At 49.8% G+C, this 23,250-nt stretch overlaps 2 protein-coding genes across 4 annotated transcripts in view; both read right to left on the bottom strand.

Annotated features, from left to right (window-relative positions):
- The window catches only part of LOC133362514 (numb-like protein), a 38,381-nt gene extending 36,215 nt beyond the window's left edge, over positions 1-2,166 (bottom strand). The window contains exon 1 of one of the 3 annotated variants that reach the window (XM_061581477.1): positions 1,356-2,166. The gene's annotated coding sequence lies outside the window, so the exon portion shown is untranslated. The remainder of the gene's footprint in view (positions 1-1,355) is intronic. The other 2 variants (XM_061581465.1, XM_061581485.1) reach the window with 2 other exon arrangements.
- Positions 2,167-12,279: 10,113 nt separating this feature from the next.
- The window catches only part of KNTC1 (kinetochore associated 1), a 72,372-nt gene continuing 61,401 nt past the window's right edge, over positions 12,280-23,250 (bottom strand). Inside the window, exons 61-66 of the mRNA XM_061580800.1 lie at positions 22,855-22,984; positions 20,964-21,053; positions 19,489-19,637; positions 13,904-13,991; positions 12,631-12,701; positions 12,280-12,286 (exon numbers count right to left, since the gene is read on the bottom strand). Of these exons, the coding sequence (XP_061436784.1) occupies positions 12,280-12,286; positions 12,631-12,701; positions 13,904-13,991; positions 19,489-19,637; positions 20,964-21,053; positions 22,855-22,984 (535 nt within the window). The remainder of the gene's footprint in view (positions 12,287-12,630; positions 12,702-13,903; positions 13,992-19,488; positions 19,638-20,963; positions 21,054-22,854; positions 22,985-23,250) is intronic.

Here is a 23,250-nt window from a genome sequence, read left to right on the forward strand (position 1 = left end):
ACTACACACATACATTGCACACATACACCACACACACATAATATATAAACGACATACACACCACACACCACACACACGTGCGCTGGGATACACACACACACTAACGCACTGCAGCAACACACACACGGGTACAAAGGCAAAGGTCCCCCGCAGAGCCTTTGCCAGACTGTAGGGGCAAGTGCAGTGAGGCCCAACACCACGTCCTGTGCCGATGTTTCCACACGCCGCTCCAGCTACACATTTACGGCTGAGTCGACCTAGTGGAACGGGAATCGAACTCTGGGTCTTGGCATACATACACAAAGACAAATGTCACCCGTATAGACTCAATAGACTGTCGGGGCAAGTGCTGTTAGCGAGCGCCTATGAAGGCCAGGCACGCCACACGAAGGAGGGGGGTGGGGTAGGCGATGTTTACACGTCGCACCAGATACTCATTTGAGGCTGAGTCGACTTAGGGGAGGCACAGGACCGGTTCAGATCAGCCGGGTTGGTAGCGCAGCGGCTACCGCTTCTGGGGCACGCACACACGCACAAGACAAAGATCCCCCGTATAGCCTTAACAGACTAGTAGGGGCAAGTGCTGTTAGCGAGTAGCACCTATGAAGGCCGGCACGGTACACGAGGGGGTGGGTGGCCAGCACCACGCCCGACCGCCTTTGTCTCCCCAGTGGCGATGTTTACACACCGAACCAGGTACTCATTTGAGGCTGAGTCGACCTAGGCGAGGCCCAGGACCGGTTCAGATAATCGTCACTGGTGTTGGCCGTGAGCAGGAATCGAACTCGGGTGGCCAGGTTCGTAGCGCAGCGCGCTAACCACGACACCACCGCTCCCCATTACATACACGTACACACACGCACGTACATACGCACGTACACACACACACGTACACACACGTACACACACGCACGTACACACACGCACGTACACACACGCACGTACACACACACACGTACACACACACGCACGTACACACACACGTACACGTACACACGCACGTACACACACACGCACGTACACACACACACGTACACACACACACGCACGTACACACGCACGTACACACACGCACGTACACACACGCACGTACACACACGCACGTACACACACGCACGTACACACACGCACGTACACACACGCACGTACACACACACGCACGTACACACACGCACGTACACACACACACGTACACATACACGTACACACGCACGTACACACACGTACACACGCACGTACACACACACGTACACACACACACGTACACACACACGTACACACACACGCACGTACACACACACGTACACACACGTACACATACGTACACACACACGTACACACACGTACACACATACCGGGTTCTGTGTTCAAATCTTCCTTAGCGCGAGATGTGAAGTCGCAGCCTCCTTCTCAATGCTGATTGGCACGTACACACGTGTGTGGATGTGTGTGTGTGTGGATGTGTGTGTGTGTGGATGTGTGTGTGTGTGGATGTGTGTGTATGTGTGGATGTGTGTGGGTGGGTGTATGTGTGTGGATGTGTGTGTGTGTGTGGATGTGTGTGTGTGGATGTGTGTGTAGGTGTGTGTGTGAGAGGATGTGTGTGTGTGTAATATATATGAATGCGTGGGTGTATGCTGTACTTGGATGTATGCATGTGTTGTGTGTATACGTGTGATTGTGTGGCAATGCTTGTGAGGATATGTGTATATGGATGTGTCGGTGTCGCTTTGGATGTGTGTGAATGTGCCTGCTGTATATGGAGGTGTGTATGTATGTGATGTGTATATACTGTAATAGTATATGTGGGTATTCTTGTGTATGGATGTGTTTATAATATACGCGTATGCATTAGTATAGTGATGTGTGTGTTGATACAAACGTGTGTACGTGTACACACAGGCGCGTGCACTGTATCTGTAGAGATGTGCACATATCTATGTGTATATTGAACGTGAAGAATTGAGCGTGCGTAAACTGAATGTTATGGATCCGTGTGTGTATACCAATGTGTGTGTGTGTACACAGGCTTGTGTATACGCGTGTGTACGTGTCTGTGTGTATACTGTATGTGTGTAGACGCGCGCGTGTGTGTGTGTGTGCGTGTGAATCCAAGTCGCTCTGAGAGACCCAGCAGCAGCACGCCGCTCATCCGTTCATCATGGGCGCGCGTCACTCCCCCTCCTCCTCCACTCTCCCCCTCTCTCCTCCTCATCCTCCCACTCTCCCTCTCTCCTCCTCCTCCCTCTCTCCTCCTCCACTCTCCCCCTCTCTCCTCCCATTCCCCCTCTCTCCTCTTCCACTCTCTCCCTCTCTCCCTCTCTCCTCCTCATCCCCCCACTCTCCCTCTCCTCCCTCTCTCCACTCTCTCCGCCTCCTCCCTCTCTCCCTCTCTCCTCCCTCTCTCCTCCCTCTCCCACTCCTCCGTCTCCCCGCCGCGCTCGCATCTCGCTCCCCCGCTGCTCCCCACACCCCCCCCCCGACCTCCACCGCATCTGCGACAGGGAAGCTCCCAGCGCCCAAGAAGTGACAGATGTCACATGAAGCCCACGCGGCCATCGACTCGTCGTCGCTACTTAGATTCCCGATGCGACTGACTCACGGCCGACCGACGGTGGAGGGGTTATTTTGATGGCCATACTTCACCACGCCGGTTCGTGCGGGTCGGTAACGGTAGCGGAGGGAAGGGGAGTGGGACTCAGAACCGGCGGTGCAGGTATCGCTAGCCACTGATGTTAGCTGTGGCCGGGCATTGAACTCAGGTCGCAGGGTTCCTAGCGCAGCGCGCTAACCACAACGCTACCGCTCCCTATGTACATACACAGGCGCACAATCACACACACACAAAGGTCCCTCCCTCTGTGTAACCTTTTGTAGTGTTGGGACAAGTGCTGTTAGTGAGCTCCTATTAAGGCGCACTAGGTGTATTGTCTGGCGAGCACTACACCCGACCGCCTTCATCTCTCCATCAGGGATGTTTTCACACCGCTCTATAGATACCCATTTAAGGCTACGGTACAGCGCCCCAAAGTCACATCACAAAGACACGTAGTTACATGCACATTCACACACAAGTGTATGCACACACGCACACACACACACAGATATCAAGACAAAGATCCCCCCCCCTGTAGCTTGAACAGACTGTTGGGGCAAGTGCTGTTAGCGAGCACCTATGAAGGCCGGCACGGCACTCGTGGGGGTGGGTGGCCAGCATCACGCCCGGTCGCCTTTGTCTCCACAGTGGCGCTGTTTTTTTACACATCGCACCAGGTACTCGTTTGAGGCTGAGTCGACCTAGGGGGATCCCAGGCGTGGTTCAAATAAACGCCACTGCTATTGCATACATACATTCATTCGTACATACTAGTCCAGGGAATTTGGTACCAAAAAAAAAAATCCCCACTCAATATTTCAACAAGAGCCGCCCAATGCACACGTGGTTGAATGCGAGACGGTGCTGGTCCTTAATAAAACTGTCACGAAGCAGCGGCCCTTGATAAAGCTGCATGCGGCTCCGTAGCCCGCAGCTTTGCCGACGCCCCTGAACTAGACACATACAAAAAAAATGAAACATACAGATATATACACACACTTACACACGCAGACGTAACGGAGGCCCTTTTAATGAGCCGTGTAACTGGACACGCGCGCACAGGAAGAGCCATCACGCGCGTCGTGGATTGTGGTGGCGAGGAATCACTTCCCCCCCCACCCCCCCCCCACGGGAGCATCGCTCGCATCCTGCACTGGAGACTCGCCGAGCGCCGGTCCGTCTGGGGGGCGAATGCGCCCCTTGGCGACACGGGGGGGGGGGGGGGGGGGGTCTGACATAAAGGCAAAGTTACGCCGTGTTTGTTATAGGCTGCAAAGGGATGTTGTGGGGCGGCGTGGGGGGTGGGGCAAGTTCTGATATTAGGCGAGCATCTGTGATGTGCCCGGTACCAGTTGCACCCTCGGCTGCCTGTATCTCCCAAAGTTGTGATGTTCACGTACAGCAGCAGGTACAGACGATGGCTCAGGCCCAGGCTGGCCAGAGGTCAGCAGTCCGCAGGGCGAATGCCCGGTGGGGCCGGTCCATTGCGAGAGACGGTGGGCCGGGCTGTATGGGGAAAATTGCAAATGTGATCAGAAAATAAAAAAATGTAAATAAAAAAAATATTGTATTACCTTTAATGTGGACGCTTCATTGCTTATTTACGCTTTCAGTTGGCATTAAGTCCCGTATATTTGGCAGCCCCAAAGATTCAACCTCACCGGCCCAATTGTTTTATTGGTTATTTTTGGACCAGCCCAAATGGTCCAATGAAGTTGCCCTGCAATTTGGGCCCCTGTATGTTGAGAAATTCCTTGGCCCATTTTTTTGTCACTGGGTACAGAACTTATTTAAGGCCGAATCGACCTAGGTAATTCCAAGCCACGGGGGTGGGGGGTGAGGCAGCTGCAGAGGAGAATCCTCCCAGCTGAGCTGGCAGTAGAGTATTCTTAGGTTTTTTCGGTAAAGTCACGTAGGTAAAAAATTAAAATTAATAAAAATAAAATAAAAAATAAAATAACTGGCAGTAGAGGTTTGGGTCGTAGTAGAGGCAGGGGTTGGGATGGGGCCGATTCCACCGATGATCTTAAAGGCAGTGAGGGCGATGTTCTAGTTGATGCGGACTTGAATTTGGAAGCAGTAGTAGGGATTTGAGGAGCGTGATGACGTGATGATGTGGTATCAAAGGGACTTCTGGTCTCAATTCTGTCTCTTGATTATATGCTATAATACAATGCTCTCTTACTCGCTCTTGTCTCGGAGGCTTTTCTTGATGTTTTTTTTTATTTTCATATAAAAGGTTCGCTCATATTTTTGGTTGTATACACTGTAACAAGGCACCAGTGTCCTTTATTTAACTCGGCAACGGGCACACTGAGGTCAGCAATGTTTAAAGGCGTTGTAGGATGAGGCGGGTCGCTCGATGTGAGGTGACAAGGCACCACGTGGTGGCCTTCAGAGTTCCTGACAACACCTGGGGTGCGAGAGCGAACAAATTGAGGCCATGAAATAAAATATTTATAAATGTAAAAATTTCCACTTAAATCTTTTTGTTGCTGTGCTCACTCGCATATAAGAAACGTCGGCTTTCGCGGCCAATGCCATCGCGAAAGCCGACGTTGTTAAACTGACTATGGGGAGGATACTTTTCGCCTGATGATGCTAGTTGTAATTACCGGCGAAACGTCGTACTCTGTAAATGTTGCGGATGCAACTCTCCAACACGCCGGTTAGTGCTGTACTACTAACGAATTGGCACGTTCTATTTACGTGACAAACCTCACTAATTGGCTGTGTCGTATTATGGATAAGAAACGTGCACTACATTTTAAACGCCACTTATGCCGTGCGACTGCGAGTCTTTTCTGCTTCCGTAGCACCATCCTCCAAGTGCAGTACAGCTCTCGAGTGTGCAGACGGTGCAACTGCACAGTGCCGAACTACGGGTGTGTGTGTTGAACTTCTTTTGCACCGTACGTAGCCAACCGTGCTAATCGGAGATGCGGGAAAGGGTGAGAGAGGTAACAGGTGCCGGTCTATTGGCGGGGGGGGGGGGGCATTGGACAGGTGGCCTCATGAGCCCCCCCCCTCCCCCCGTTTCACTCTTTACAACCACAACAGCCGCCATTCGCGGTGACGTCACCACGGCGCTCGTGCCAGGCTATGTGCACTTGAAGGCCACGTGAAGTGTGGAACGCCCGCAGGCAGGAGGTCACGGGACAGACCCAGGTGCCATGGGTTGACTGACTTGAGATGACTGGCCGATGCACCAGCTGTGCCTCCCTAATGTACCAACTTGCTGTGTTTTAGCCGCCAAATCGCTCCGATCGTTGTTGTGAGCGTCGCTCCTCCGCCCTCCGTTGTTGCTGGAGGGCGACCGCCTCCAACTGCCCAGAGGCAGCGTCCTTCACGAGCCTCCTCCTCCACACTGGCCGATCTCGACACCGCTTGTACCGGTCATTGGCAAGTCCACTCAGCTCCACGTCCTCGCGTGCCACATCAGCTCCGTCAACTCTTCTCCAGCCCGTGCCGCGCCCGTACAACCACAGGACCCACGCCAGAGGTCGCCCGGCCGAGTACCTGATTGCGACCTCTGGGATGAAGCCATGTTGCAGGCGCGGGTGGGTTGATTCTAGGAACTTGAATTGTGAGAAGAGACAAGACGTTGGGAAATGAGTGACAAACAGTTACTCACGAGTGACTCACGGCTTACCCGTACCCGTATCCGGCCGCACCAGAGTCGCAAACGGGTACCCGTACCCGGCCGTACCCGTACCCTACCCGTACCCGGCCGGACCCACATGGCCGGATACGGGTAGGGTACGGGTATCGAGTACCTGATTGCGACCTCTGGGATGAAGCCATGTTGCAGGCGCGGGTGGGTTGATTCTAGGAACTTGAATTGTGAGAAGAGACAAGACGTTGGAAAATGAGTGACAAACAGTTACTCACGAGTGACTCACGGCCTACCCGTACCCGGCCGCACCAGAGTCGCAAACAGGTATCCGTACCCGGCCGGGTACGGGTAGCCGGGTATCGGGTAGGGTACGGGTATCGGGTACCCACGCCAACCCACGCCACGCCACTTTCACAGAGCCGTCCATCCCGACCGCACGACGTTGATTGTTTTTTTTAAAACTGCGCGCCGGGAATTTTCGGAATGGAAACGTTCCGTCTCATGAGATGATGTCGAGAGCACACAATGGGATATAATTGTGGGGTGGGGGGGGGAGATAATCCTGTTTCGAAGAGAAATACAGTTCAGCTCAAGGGACAGCGTCTAAGAGTCTCGTACTCCGGCTTCTAGGGGTACAAGGCGATGCTTATATAGTTCGCAAAAAGGTTTAGCTTCGATCGTGTTTGGATGAGCGACCACCGCGCACAAAAAAAAAACAAGTTGCTATTGGCTGCTGGCGGGGGGGGGGGGGCTCTGGTGTGGGCAGCGGAGAGCAGTAGAGAAAAATCCATTATTGTACTGTACTCTGCTCCCATGCCATCACCACGGCGCGCGAACCAGCGCGGGGTTAAGTAGGACACATAATCCACATGGCCCCACGTGACCCGCACGACGTGTGGAGGAGGCCCTCATCCAGCAGTGGATGGACAAAAAAGGCCTGTGCATGATGATGATGGTGTTGATGATGGTGATGATGAAGAAAGCGCTGTTCTGGGCCACCACAAGCAGCTGTTTTCTTTGACATACCGTCCCGCCTAAAATTAGGCGAATCTCTCGGGGTTGGCTGGGTGGGTTGAGGGGTCAGAGAGCTATGGTGGCACCACCCTTGACACCTTCCTTGGATTCAAACCCGGTGCCCAGCCGTGACCAAAACCGGTTGCTGAAGGTGCAGCGAGTTTATGGTCTCAGTCTGGCTTGCCAAATAAATACCACGAAGAAAACGCGTTGTTGTTTTTTTTTAAAGCTTGAGTTTTCACTACATTTGGCACAATTCGAGCCCGCGACAAACGAGGATCGTGACAATCTTTGGACGGCGCGTACCAACAGGTGTGCGCCGAGCACGGACACGAGGTCGACTTGGGACCAGGTAGTCCTGACGTCCATCTCCAGTGGCGAGTCGTGGTTGACATGGACTCTGGTGCCAGGGATGAGAAGGGGTCCCCCTCTCCAATTTCACTCCTCTTCATAACCCGGTGTATGTATGTTCAAATTCTATTGCAACTTACGTAGCCAAGCGTGCCAATCGGAGCTTGGGTCCCCACCAACCCGTGGGTCCCTGTGCGATCGCACCGCCCTGCACACTCGATTAAGCTAAAGCCACCGTTCATCTTCAAGAGCTATTCTGCTGCGAGAGCGACGCGCTGCCAACTGCCAGATTTCCAAATGTTAAAAATGTCATCTTCTAAAAGACGTAACATCAGACAACAAGAAATCTGGCATAGCCAACGAAAAGACCGTCCTGAGCGTTTCACGACCACAATCCCAACATCGCTGCCAGAATGATCGCAGCTTCGTGCCACGTGATCGCTCGGCCATGTGGGTGCCCTCGCTTCCATAGAAGCGAGCTGCAAATTCCCATTCCAAATCGTTCATTCCCTTCGGTGGCGAGATGTTAACTACTTCGCCTGGTACACAGGAGGTCGTGGGTTCGATCCCAAACCCTGACGCCTGCTGTATATTTGGAATTTGCGTGCCTCTCTCCCCGTGGTCGTGTGGATTTTTCTCCGGGTCCCTCGGATTTTTTCCCCCTCCACATTTATAAACATGTGTTTAGAGTATTTGTCAGCTATACATTTCCACGTGATCAGCCACTCCGTTGAGCTATCATTTGCGGCCAGATCTCTCCTCAGCAGGCCTTACCTTGTAAAATAAACCATAGTTTAGTTCAATTTCTGTCTGTTAAGCGACATGGTTTTCCGTGCGGCACACGGGTCCAATGTTAACCCTTGGAGTAAGTGAGTAAGTGACGGCTGCTCGCTCCGCGCTCGCTCGCAACAGATGCCGCGCCTAATGAGAGCGTCGCTCGCGCGATCACGCGAGGAGGAGACGCCGCTGCCAGGCACTGCCACCCAACCCCTCGCCGGATGAGGTCTTGGCAGGGTCTCATCGGGGTAAACGGTTCCACAAGTGGCGCACACTTGAACCCGTTGCCGCTCACAGATTAAAAAAAATAAATTTGTATTTTACTAGGTAAGGCCCACTGAGCTGTATAGCACCTTTGCAGAAGCGACCTGGCCACAAGTGACAGCCCAACGAAGAAGTGGCTTATCGCGTGGACATGTATTATAGCGGCAGCCAAAAACTCCAAACGCACGTTTCTAAATGTGGAGGGGAAAACCCAGAGAACCCGGAGAAAAATCCACACGATCACGGGGAGAGAGGCATGCACATTTTAAATATACAGCAGGCGTCAGGATCGGGATCGAATCTACAATCTCCTGTATACCAGGCGAGGTAGTTAACATCTCACCACCGTGGCACCCTATTCGAAGGGGGGTGGGGGGTTGGGGAATAATTTATGGGGAAGCAAGCTTGATTGCGTATAAACTACGTTTTCATTCATCACCGTCGTCATCATTATCAACCATGGTCACTCCACAGCTGGATGGCGAGTTTGGATGATAAGTGTATTCGGACGCATTATTTCTTTGTTTACAGTTCGCATTTTCCGAAACATCACCAAAGTGGTTTTGACAACGGGGCTGTCTAAAACAAGCGAACTGCACTCCTGCTTTTAACGTGTACGCTCCCCACCGCGAAACGAAATAATAACTTTAATGCCGCTTGTTAATCCGCCGAGTCTTAAGATTACTTTTTTTTTGAGAATCCCAGCTACATTGTTGGCATGTTTGACTAATTCTATTTTAATGACTATTTTTTTGAGGGGTTGGGGGGAGGTGTGGGTGTGGGAGAAAATGGGAGCATGCAACAATGGAAGAAGAAAAAAAAATCAACCACGCATACGAAGACAACACGCCCTCAGAAGATGGATTTAAGAAACAATTGCCCGCAGCCCGAGCCGATGGCATTCCCAGGCCGTCTCCCATTCGACTGTTTCGCATCCTCCTCTGACGACTGCTTTTTTTGTCTCGCGACATCCGACGCGATCAGGCGCGTTCAAAGAAATGTTGGTTGTAAGCCGGGGGTTGCCCCCTAACCAGCCCTCACCGACAAACCCGCACGTCATCTGCGCCACCCATTCAAACATCTCTAGCATTAAGCCAATTCCTCTACACGTGTAGTGGACACCCGTGAGCAGGAGGCGTACGCCATCTCTCTCTGCAAGTCGCTTCACTCCCCAACCCCCCCACCCCCGTCGCTTGTCTCACACAGCCAGCGGGCAGCCTGACATTGCACACAGGTCGAAGCAGCGCCTGCGACAGCTGCCCGCCCACTCTGGTGACACATAGTCCCGAATCGCGCGAGTTGGCGGTAAAAAAAAAAAGACACCTTTTCATACATTTCCGGCGTAACAATTTGGCAAATTGGTTGAAACGAGTGGCGATTTGTGTTTTTTTACATTTGACACTAGATATTTGGCGAAACTGACAATTTATCCAGCAATCTGCATCAGGCCCATGCAGTGTTAATAATACAAAACATAATAGAGGGGTTGATTGAAAATATTTCGCTACGCTGGCCAATGCGGGTTGGTGAAGGGGGGGGGGACCGGTTCAGATATCGATCATCACCGTTGATGGCCGTGACCGGGGATCGACCTCAAATAGCCGGCTTCACAGCAGTGCACTAACCACTGCGCCACCACTCCGCACCATTAACACAGTGCAGTGATTCACATCTGTTCGGCCGAGCAAGTGGCTTTTAATAATGAAGAAATTCCTGCCCACTCGAATGCACGTCACATTTTTTTCTCCATCAACACCAAGCAACCTCGTGCGTCACAAGTGAAGTCATTGTCTCCCCGCTGAAATCAACAATGCAGCACCACTGACGTCCATTGGCAAGCCCCCGAGCGAGTGGTGGAAATTAAATATTCCTATGGCGAGGTCCCCGTCCCTATTACTGTATACAGTTCCGATTAGCATGGTTGGCTACGTACGGTGCGAAAGAAGTTCAACATATGATAATTGGTCACTGGAACCTCATTTGCCAGTAAAAAAATGATAATTGTTTTTTTTTTTCCCCTTCTATCTGGCAACAAAACTGACACCTTTAAAAAAAAAACGGACACCTTTAAAAAAAAAGATCATATTTTTTACTGGCAAATGAGGTTCCAATGGTGAAGTTCAACATACATACATAGTTCCTCCCATGTACGATTGGGGTGGCATGCCAGTGACCAGCACGCTACACTATAATCCCGTCAACCTGAGTTTGATTCCCGTCTTTGGCCAATGTGAGTGCGAGTGATATTTGAACCATTCCCGTGTGCCCTCCCGGCAACACGCACTGACCAGCGTGGAGAGGTATGGTCAAACAACTCCTGAGACCAATAAGGTGAGGGAACGCCTTCATACAGCAGTGGAATCACAAGTGGCTGTATATTATTACATTACTGTATCATTATTACCGCGTAGTTTTTCTGTTTGTGCTGTTACAGCTCTCCGGCCTGTTCCAATTGTACCACGTATTGTTTGGCACGTCCGACGTTTCGCTCCGCATGCTTGAATGGTAGCTTGCTTCTTTTCTTGTTCAAATCAGCTGCTGAAGAAGCTCCCGCCATGTGCAGCGACACCTCGGCCATCACGCCAAGCAACGCGCGGCACGGCACGGCACCACATCAGAGAGCTGTTGTTATAACGACGTATGGACGCAGCAGAATGCAGAGGCACCAAGTGTGGAGCTTGACGCGTGCCAAGCTAGACGAATGAAAGGGGTTGATCGCAGTGAAAATGCAAGCTGGGTAGTGGTAGAGGCTTTAGGATCGGCATCAAGCCAATGCCGCGACCGCCAACGGTAATAACGGCTGGCAAAAAGGTGCAGATTGTGCGTTTTCGTGAGAAATTCCTTGTTTCACACGGTGGCTCCTGTCTCTCAGCCAGCGCTCGAGTGACGGGGGTCTGACGCCGATGGGACACGTCTCACCACGTGCAGTTGCGAGCAACTTGTAGTTGCGAAGCAGCTGCAATCGAGGGTTTACAGTGATTGCCTGTGATTTTCAGTGATTGCCTGTGATTTTGCGGTGTGCCGTCACTGATCGATTGACGGATGATTGAAACTTTCAAAGCCCACATCCAAAACAAAAACAGCAAACGTTACAGACATTTGTGCGCAAAGAATCATCTTTATTAAAAGCTAATTCATTTGTCAGGAATCTGAAATGTCATTCTTTCTTGTCCGAACACTGTACATTATAGATACGGATTTTTGAAAGAAATGAGTCTGAAAGTGCAAAGCTTACATACGTTGGCAGAGAATAAACAAATCAAGACAGCAAAACGCCCAGATAAAGGTGTCTACAAGAGCACTGAAAAAAATGAACATACCCAAACACCCCTCTTAGAACAGGCTTACTCAAAAATAGAATAACCCACACCTTGTGCAAGCATGTGGGGGTGCACGGACGTGGAACAAACCACTTTTAATAGGGGTGGCAGAGATAGAAAGCTACTTTGTAAAGAGCTAACAGCCCCTGGCTTTCACGACACAGACTCAATGCATGTCTTCATACACATTCATCAACCTGCTTATCCTTAGTACCCCAGTGACAATTTAATTCTAATTGTGTTTTTGCCAAAGGGATGGTGGGTAGGCCTCATTAACATTAAACACAACAGTTCCTGTCCCTTCATCGGATGCCAAGTCCACAATGCATTCAAGGGCGATGTCAGCGACTGCGGGAACAGATATGGGCACCCGCGGCGCGGTTTTGTGCCTAAAGGTTAACGCGCCCCAAAGCCCAAGTGAATGGTGACAGCAGAACAATCGCCGAGGGAATTTACGAGCAGGCGACGCGTCGTTAGAACAACAGGATATAGATATCGCAATCCGGTCTAATATGGCGCTTAGGGGAGGATTTAAAATTCACCCGATGAGTTGCACGACTGCGCGCTCTCCAGCGTCTAGGTGCACGCTCAACCTCGTGAATAACGTCGCTACCAGCTTCTCTGTTTGCCTTGGCTCCTGGCAGTCCCACCGCTCGCTCAGTGTTTCCGAGGTGTGCGTGACGATAACGCACTTGTTAACTCTCGTGAAAATCCAGCTGCGCGAGACGTCTTCAGATTTCCAAACTCTGGCCTTCAGGACCTGCTAAATGACAAAGCACAACGGAAAACGCACCGAGTCGTCACTTGTCGGAGTCCCACCCAACGCGGCGCAGCAAGACAGATTTCGTGGTCGATTTCCCGCGTGGGCTTTAAGTTAATCTGACAATGAGCCTGAGGAAGCCTACAACCTACTCCAGTTAGTAGTGGAGTAACGAATCAGTCCCGCCACCCCCGCCAATGCGATGGATTGTCGTGATTCAGGGTTGCGATTTCCTTTAACAATCGATTATTTTCCACAATGTGCTGAATGTAGCAGCCCCGTAGTAGATGCATGGGCCAGCTGAACCCCATCACACGCAACTCACGCGATGCGATTTATGTACCGCGAGCTTAAGAAGCAATCGATAAATGAGTGCATCGCTACACTCCGTATTGGATAAAAAAAATCCATAAAATGAAGATTTATTCATTTTTATATTCCGACGTAATATATTTCACTATTTTATGCGATCTAACCCAAACACCTCAATTATGGATACTATTGGTCACGAAAGCCTACGTGTTTAACAGATAAATTATTACATCTCAAAGTTGAAGCCACCTGCATATATTTTGCACATTTAAAAGTGGTGGGTAATGAGAGTGTTGTACATTCTTGGTTCTTTTGGAGTCGGCTTTAATGGACCACATTATCTCACTCATTTATTGATTTTGATACAGGTCGATATTAAACTGCAGACGGGCATCAGAGTGCTTTGTGCAGCGTTACTTACATAGCCAACAAGGCCTCGCACTCAATCATGAAAATTTAAAGAGGTAGCCAGGCTCGTGCAGGAACACGTCGTCACGCATTAGCAACGGATGACATCAGAACGGAAAAATCTTTCTGCCACTTACCGCTGGAGGAAAACACTGTCCCACGGTGTGCGTCATGCCCGTTGGCCAGGCCACGGGACAGAACTTACACGTTCCCACGCTGGAGTTTAAGGTTTGACTTAACGGCATCGTGGCATTTCTGCACGTACGGCAGTAAAGGTGATGTGCCGACAAATATTGGGCGGGACTAATTTTACTGCCACGTAAATTCCACTACGCTGTAAACCCGCACAATTGGGCTGCAATATTAATGACATTTAAAAGGCGGTGTCAGCTGGAGAACTGTAGCAGTTTGTTTTCGTGGAAACATTTTTTGTTGTCTTCGTTATTGCTGCGTTGGCGGGGATCAGAATTGATGTGGCGGCTTACCTCCAAGAGGTCTTCTGGGGAATGGCTGGAATCTAACTCCTCGCCACGGCGTATCTTGTGGTTCAGCAGCTCCACAGCCTCGCTCCGACTGAAACATCACGCAGTGGAGGTGTCACGGGAGGCACAGAGGTCAGAGCACTGGGCCTGTGACGCTGAAATTCTGAGTATGAATCCAGGCTTCAGCCGTCCGTTATTAAACTAGATTCCTGGAGAAAACCGTTTCAGGCTGATTACCAATGACTGTACAAACAATACATTAGTCAATTTTAAATTTCAATTAATTTATTCTAGGATTGAGAATTCAAAACTTTTTTTGATCGAAATCTAACAAATATACATTGCAGGGAATTTAGATATTTGCATGAAGTGCGTTTAAGTGATGTCATCTTTCAGGACTGTTCTATCGCACAAGGTGGTGCACTGATCACTGCGACAGCTCTTCATAGATATTTGGTTGTCTTGCCACATGACGCCAATCAGCGCAGTTGGGATATAACTTTGAAGAAAGCAAAAATGGAAATGCACAACAATGTCCTTCCATGTTGAATATCAAGTAAAAAAAAACCTTGAAATGTCAATTAAAACTTAAAAGTATTTTAATCACTTCGGAAAACAATATTAATCATTTTGCTCACCGTTACTGCATCAAGTTCATACAAGCTGCAAATGTATACCAATATAATATTAACAGCACGTGCAAGATTAGATATTTTTTGACAATGTGGAAATCATTATATAATAATATAATAACGCAGAGCGCGTTTTCCAACGCATTGCTGGATTAAAGTCTGCTGTGGTTATAGTCATGGCAGTTGTTTGTTCATACCTCACCACACTGGTCAACACGGAGCACTATAGAGGGACTGAGACTGAATACGAGTTTAGATATCACTCACCACTGATGTTAGCCGTGGCTGTGAATCAAACTCAGGTAACCAGGGTGATAATGTAAATTAAAACTTAATATCGTGATAGACTGTGCCATTGGTGGTTGCGGTAAATGAAATTAAAACAACACTTTGTTGATACTAGTACAAAACACCATCAGTAACACTGCCTCAGTGGTGGCATATTATGAACAGTTGTGCTTCCTGCACGTTTTTTCTGTAACAAGCGTGTGTTTATGATAAAGAGAGGGTTTTTTCTTATCTGTATAAAAAATATTTTTTATACCCTTGCCAACGCATTCCCTGCATTTCGCTTTTCTTTTAACTTTTTGGTGAGTTGGTTAAAAGGAAGTGTGTGATGGATTAAAAACAAGGCTGCTTCACAGATGGGCAGCCGTTCCGCGATTTTGAACGTGCATCTCGGACACTTCAAACAAAGATGTGGATAATCATTGGGGGGAAAAAAAAATCACCGAGTGGATTTTTAACGAGGGCATAGCATGTCTGATGACAAATCACATCATCGGACGTACTCCGATGAACTCACCGTGTCGTCCACGCCGGGATAGTGACGGCAAATTCAACTTCGTGTTCGTATCAAATAGTTGACTTGCTCCACTGAATAATTCAGATTTTCTAAAACGATGGATAATTGCCTTAAATATCATGACTACCCCACACGTGGGTAATTAGGAGGAGGTCGCCCAAATTGTGGGCACTGCCCCAGATGTGGACCAGTGCTGCTTCGGTAAGCGCCCAAACCATTTGGCATGCAGACAGCGTGCCGGTCTGAAAGCCATCTTCTCCTCCAGCTGGAGTGCCCCCCACATGCAATTTTTCACTGAATCTAAATCCAAAGACAAAGCTACCACATGTAGCCTTGTCAGGTTTTTTGGGGCAAGCACCGTGAGTGAGCACCTATGAAGGCAGGCACAGCACACTGGGTGGGGATCGGTGGCCATCGCCACGCCCGGCAGCCTTTGTCTCCATCGTAGCGATGTTGTCACACTGCATCAGGTATTCATTTCAGGTTGAGTCGACCTAGGGAAGGCCCAAGAGTCGAACGGTCCCACACCACCACTTGCGCACACACTGCTCAAAATAAACTACTCCCGATGTTTTTTTTTATATATCGCAGTATAAACTTTTGATATACAAGGCTTCATATTCGTTGTTTTGCCAAATCGCTCGGGAAGTCTCAGGCAGCATGTCGGTTACTTATTCGATTTCTTAACGGATCTATTTCTCTTTGCAGCGTCGCACCGTGTATTTAAAAGAAAACGGCACGAGTCCTATTCACGAGGGTGTGTCCCCCACCCCCCTCACTTCACGGTGTAAGAAATACGACTGGCCACTGCAAGTAAATCTATGAAAGGCACACACACCAGTGAGACACCCGTGCAATAAAGAACTGGGCCAATACGTTAAACATTCAGGGAATATGGAGGAAGCGCAGAGGTTGAGTAACATTGCCTACACGTGCTTGGGAGTCTAAAAGGCAGCGGGGAGGAAAAGGATCCATAAAGGGATGAGACAATGAACAACTTTTCCTCGATCAGGGCACTTATTGCGTTGGTACATCCTCACAGACATTATAGCTCCCTTTACGCAAATTTAAATAACTCATCAACCGCCGACCGAAAATGTAAACAGAGTGCCGAGATGATCTGCCTGCGATCGTTTAACGGCATGTGCAGCGTTGCCACAGGATGGGGGGAAAAAAACAAAAACGCACGCACACACACACAAGGACGGCAGCCACCATTCATCACGAAGTGAGGATGGCAACTGCACCGCAGCACGTGTGCCAGGCGGGGTGAACCTTGAGGTCACATACAGTGTCGAAGGCTCGCTGCCAGTTCGCAAGAAAGAGCCAGGTGTTATGGGTTAGATCACAAAATAGACTGTTTAGCCTACACAGGATGTTTAGTGAGGCAAGTGCTGTTCGTGAGCATCTATGAAGGCCAAGAGTAGTGTGGAAAAATGCCCACAGTAGTGAGCGGCAAACGTTTGAGAGAAACTGTGTCCAACGCACGGCCTTATCCGGAATGGCCAGTCGGCTTACGAGTGGATGCAAAAACCTGCGTGTCAAAGAACACCTTTTTCTAACTGTCCTCATTGGCCTTGTCGTTATTTGTGAAGCATCGGCCCAGGGTAAAACGGGCTTCGTTGAAACGGCACTCCGCTCACAGTGGACCTAATCTCCGCGACGTTTTCGTGCCACGAGTTTTTTGCGTTTTTTTTGTTTACATCCCACCGGCGGAGGACTCTTTTTACGGTTCGCTGCTGGGAGGCGGAGACGGGGTTGCAGGCGGGCAAAATCACCCACGGGAGCGTTAAAAGATTTGCGAGGCGCGCGTGCAAACACGCACGCGATGATCATGCGAATCCTAAAGTAATCGTGCCAATTTGGTCCCAGGACTGCGCAGTGTTAGGAATTCAAGGGCCATGATGGTGCAGCAAATTGGAAGTTAAAGACCCTGCGATGTGCCCTGCATTCTTACTGTGTGCTGGTGAAATCCTAAAAAAAAATTGAATTTTTTTTTATTACAGCACACAACATAACCATTATGTCAAGACAAAATAATCATTAGCGTTGTTGTGGAGCATAAAAGTAACAACAAAAAAAGCAGACAATATGTTTTCATTAAAAATGTGATCATTATACAGATTACTGTGTTAAATATGATATAGTTTTACGTCGAATTAGGAACACAACTTAAAAGTCGGGATTATTCCTATTCCATCTGGAAGCTCAGCATTATTGAGTCAAGCAAGCTTGATTCTATACTCTTTGGTTCTTTCGGTAAAGTCACGTAGGTAGAAAATAAAATCAATCACGACGTGTCGGGCGCAACACACAAGCGTCCGTCATCAGGTGGGAAAGCATGGTCTGCTGCTGAGGCAGCAGCTTTTAAAAGGTTTGAAATGAGTGTAGCTCAAGGGTTATAAAGAAGTGGCCGGGGCCAGTGATGTTAATGTGAGAGCTTGATTCTGCTAATGAGATAATGTCAAAACTGACCGAGCGTTTTGCTTGTATTGAATACATGCTGCTGATATTATGCACTTCCACAAGGCCTTGCGAGTGATGGGATGTGCAACAATACTTGTTTTATGTGGAGGGGTAGATATACGATGGAGACATATTATATTACATTTGGTTCTGTACCAAATTGGCTAAGTTCCAACTGAGAATGAAAAACATTAATTTGACCATCATGCAACAAACATTACTCTAATATAATACAGTGGGTTGGAACATGGTGCCCTCTACTGTATGGACCAGAGGTCACTTGAAGGGATCTTGGAGGTAGTTCTGTGGTATCCTCTTCCACGGTCGTTCTCCAACGTGGAGGGTTGCACTGCTATGCGAGAGACTCTCAGTGTTCAGCCGGCACCACTGGGACCCGAGTTAAAATACTGGCAACTTCTTGTGATACTGGTAGGAACCTCCTGGTTACACCAGCCCACAGGGGATTATTGTGTCCGTCGTGCAAGGAGGGGCTGGGTGGGGAGGGAGGGGCCGGGTGGGGAGGGGAGGGTGGGGAGGGGCTGGGTGGGGAGGGTGGGGCTGGGTGGGGGGTGGGAGGGGTGGGGCTGGGTGGGGAGGGGCTGGTCACCCCGTGGTGCCCTTATAAAACTCAACGTTTGACCTACTCACGCCGGCTTGTGCCCGCCCTCACAGTCGGGCATATTTGCGGACTACACCACGCCGCCGTTGACCCTGGCCATTGACCGAGCAACCCAACGTTCCTACCAGCTCCCTCCGCAGGAACGTGTTTAGACAGGGCTCAAGCGTAGTTTATGGTCTGAGGACAGTCACCAATGACTGTAAAAAGAACAGTCACCACTTGATATAAAAAAACGGCGACTACTTGGTATACATGAGAAGCTGAATCACTAGGGAATGGAAATTGCGGACTCGGGGCGAGATTTATATATTGGTGAGTGGGCAAATTAAACAAGGCAGAAAAAAAAACATCCGTCTTGGCAGATCTAATGGAGAAAAAAGCCATAAATAGATTCGCTCCTCCAGGCCTTAACTACCCTCTGTAAACATGTGAATCGCACCCAGGCCCCCAGCCGTGATGGTTTAGTGCTCCACTGTGGGATTCAGAAGTCCCCTTGAGTAAGTATGAGCCGTCCTGTTATAATTTTCACTCCCAGGGATTCTCCATAATCTGTGCTCTGCTTCCTGTCTCTCAGTAGATTTTCAAAGCATGCACCATTCTATTCTTCACGGCAAACTTTTCAGCCTTTGTTCCATTCTGCATGTAATTGTCCATGTTTTTGATTCGTGTGTAATTGCGGGTAAAAACCTCTCCCCTTTAGGTACATTACGTTGCTTTCCATTATTAAATAAAAATGAAATATCCGTTTCAGACGTCACGTTGACTTAAGGAAAATAGGTGGGCTTGGTCAGGAAACGTTGCCCGAAGGGGTGATCGTCCGGCGGTCGAGACTACCGACGCAGTGGCGGCCAACGGACAGAACGCTCCCGAGAGGAGGACATCTACCGTGGAGATGGAGCAACAAAACCAGCTCGTATGCTGGTGCTAAGACAGATCGTCGCATCACGAAACCGAGCGACGTCGGTGGCTTGGGGAGGCCTTCATCCGGCAGTGGGTGGCTATATCACAGCTGATGACGACGATAACGACGATAATGACGACAATGATGGGATTTCTCAGCGCTCACCGGCCATGCTGGGAAAGGAAGGCGAGCAGAGATCTGGGGGTCGCCTCCACGGAAGCAGCGTAGTTCAACACCAGAGACCAGTGTGCAGAGCCGAGTAGTCGCTCGAACTTCGACTTCTCAAACACGTGACTCAGCACCACGTTACGCAGCTGCAACGACGCAGAGAAAGAAAGAATGTGAACAGTAACGTTATGATAAAACACATTCCTGCGGAGGGAGCTGGTAGGAACGTTGGGTTGCTCGGTCAATGGCCAGGGTCAACGGCGGCGTGGTGTATTCCGCAAATATGGCCGACTGTGAGGGCGGGCACAAGCTGGCATGAGTAGGTTAAACGTTGAGTTTTATAAGGGCAACCTTGAGCAACCTTGAGCTGAAGGTGGAGTTGCACCGATGTGTATTGTACCAGTCAGGGCGACCGTATCACCACCACCTATCCAGCCGCTTGGTATGATTTATTGCTTCCGAGCATCGGGGAGTCATCGAACCTTGGCTGGATTGTATTAACGCACGCTACAGCTACATTTGTCCTAACTGCTGCTTATCCAAACTGGTGTATCTCCTCCCTACGGGATGTGTGAATAATTGATGCTGTTCTATTAAAGAAAAAAAGGGGACCCAAAATCTGAAGAGCTGGTGTTTGCCGAGGACGCCGCCAGAGAGAGAAGTTACACGTCGTGGTCTATTGGCGGAAACGATTGTAATTAGGAGAGATAATTTCCCCGAAAAAAATCTATAGCGTCCAACAGGCGCTTCAATTGTTTCTTCACCCTGAACGTGCAGTCAAGGCGGCTAATTTGTCCTCCGAAAGCGAAGCACATCGTCCATCATCCCTCGTCGTGGGGGGAGTCGCAGGCGCGTGTGGCCCCAGCCATACGTCGTGATGATCCGCGCCCTGGCAATCTTCCGTCCCCATAGTTTCCCCACCGAATCCGCCATTCATACCGACAAATAACTGACGGGGGCATGCGTCACAATTCATCGCAAGCAGATGCTGAGCTTTCACATCCAGCTCCATCAACGTCAAGGAAAATGTGTTTTTTCAGAGGGTGCTGATCATTTCATTTTTTTTATAAACAAGGAGTTCTTTTGCTGTTAACGCCGCGTTGACTCACCTCCAGGAAACGTTCACAAGCATTAAACTCCACGGTCACGCTTGTGCAATTTCTTAACGCCAACATCGCAAACGACAACAGGTCTTTGATCGCACATCTTATAAGCAGGCAAACCCTATTGCCGAGCAGCGAGCACGCGATGCAACGCTAGAATTCTCCGCCCATCAAGAGCCGTCGCGTCTCTCGAAGTGACACTGGAAGTAAAATCGAAGGGACGTGACATACAAAGACGATGTAACCGCGCTGTGCACTGTGCCCAGTCCTACAAGGATTTTTTTTCTCCTCCCCTTCACCCCGAGTGAAAAAAAAAATGCATTTGTTGCCCAAGGGCAGGCTTATCATGGGCGAGTGCACCCAACGTGCCTGGAGTGCAAGTCCCGAGAATTCCGTCTTGTCCACGTCCTCCGAGACCTGTGTCAGAAGCGTGTCCAGACAGCACGAGGAGAGGAAGCCCTGGCAGAGAGTGGGAGGCACAGAAGCGATGCCACCATTACATTTCGGCAAAGGCTGGCACACACGCATGGGTTCGGGAGGCTCGCCATTCGGCGACTTAAAGAGCCGTAATCTATAAAAATGCATCTGATCTTCCAGATACAGCATTTGTCCAGACTGTCTCCTGAATTGTCCGACTAGGGTTTAGAAGTATCGTTAGTAAGAATAAGACTTTAACGTGGATTTTGGCCGAGCCGTGGTGGTGCTCGTGACGTCTTTGCAATATTCTATTAAAATGTACGAAATTCATGCTGCAGTAATATCACTGGACCACTAAGCCACCTCTAAAAGTAAATGTTCTCATCAATAAAGCATCGGATTTATGGCAGACAGCTCTATATAGCTTGACGTGCATCCAGAGGATACGTACTGTTGATTTTTTGAGTTGTGCCATTCCTTTTAACTACCCAGCATAAACATTTTCAAAGTAACCCCGACAAATGCCATGTTTCCTGTGTCTATCTCATGCCAATTAAAGCAATGCTTTTTTTATATTATCAGCACTGGAATAAACAAAATCAAGTGAAAAAATACATTACATTTCGATGGAGTTTTTTTTTGCAAACTGACTGGACAGGGACCATCAAATCAGTAGAACTGAGAATCCAGTGAAATCACAGTTGGGTGGCTCAAACTTGGTTTCGAACCCAGCGTCTCAGCAGCGGCAGCAGCTCAGTGTTGTGACAAGGCCGTCATACACCGCCCCCACATCTCCGCATCCGCGTCACGACGCGCTACCGCCACTCGCGATGACGCGTTACCTCCACGGCTCAGGTCAACGGGTCCTTTGTTCCCTATTAGCCACGCGCGCCACCTCCTTTAACACCACATGTTAGGGGCCCCATCCATGTAGTACGTACGCAAAAATCTGTCAAAACTTGACCCCTCCACCCCTCCCTGTACGCACGCGTACTTTTTACACCACCCCCCCCCCCGACCGGCGTACGTAAGCTTGACAAATCCTATAGAACGGCCGGTATTTAATCCACGCAGAAATGATCAAGGATGAATAATATTAACGTGTTTAAGCAATCAGATAGTCCACCGCCGAATGCATTAAAGAATTAAGTTGCGTACCTTTAAAAAGATTGTCTGGTGTCCGCTAGGTTCAAACGCCGACTGAACCCAGTCGGACAGGTTACGTATTATAGGGATTTCGTCAACACGCGCAATGTCAGGCTGAAGCACAGCAGCATGAGCTGCAGTCTGCTGGGCCGCCGTCTCAATATCCACAGCGTAGCTGACGTCATCATCATCCAGCTTTTGATTGTTCTCACTGTCAGAAGACTCAGTCGTGTGAATGCACTGGTGTCGTTTTACACTGGCCTGCGGCAGCTAAAATCTTGAGCCAGCGGCAGTCTGTAGTGAGGCCAGATGTGTAATCCATGGGGCAGGCTGCCAGACTGTCAGACTCACAGCTGATCTGCGTGATTGCTAGCAGTCAGGGGTACGGTGGCATACAAGTGACACCTCTCCCACAGTCCTACTTCTCCCGCTAGTACTTGTTGTCTAACAGCTGAAGAAACTGAACTGGAGCTCATTTGAAGGCCAATGTAGACAAATTACTATCGAGGCTTCACCTCCCTCCCAACCTGTTTCCTATGCGTATGAACTTTGTCAGTACACCCCCCCATACGCAAGCATACGCATTTGGGTGAACCCCCCCTCCCCCCTCCATGCGTACGTACTAAACGGATGGCCCCTTACTTCATAGCAGACAACTGCGAGGAGCGGGGAGGCAAACGCGGGCGCGAGTGACAACCTGGAGCTGAAGGGTGCGCTTCTGAGAGACGGGGACAAGCAGCAGGGAGCCCAGCGTGAATGCGAGCTGCCCCAGCAGGGAAAACATCTTGCCGACAGCCAGGAGGTCCAGGTCGGCGAGAACAGGGCATCTGAAACGCGACATACATATGCGACTGTGACGGTGCATCTTTGCCCAGAGGGCGAGGTGCGAATAGCTGCACCTTCACACCAAATTCCACCCAACTGCCACACCATCCACTTGTGAAACCTGCCACTTGTGAAACCGTGTGACGATTATCTGAACCGGTCGTGGACTTCCCCTAGGCCGACTCGGCCTCAAATGAGTACCCGGTGCGGTGTGTAAACATCTCCAGTGGGGAAACAAAAGGTGGCCGGGCGTGGTGTTGGCCACCCA

The sequence above is a fragment of the Lethenteron reissneri genome, chromosome 8 (genome assembly GCF_015708825.2).
Source record: "Lethenteron reissneri isolate LAM-NWPU_2019-01 chromosome 8, ASM1570882v1, whole genome shotgun sequence".
Classification (NCBI taxonomy): Eukaryota; Metazoa; Chordata; class Hyperoartia; order Petromyzontiformes; family Petromyzontidae; genus Lethenteron; species Lethenteron reissneri.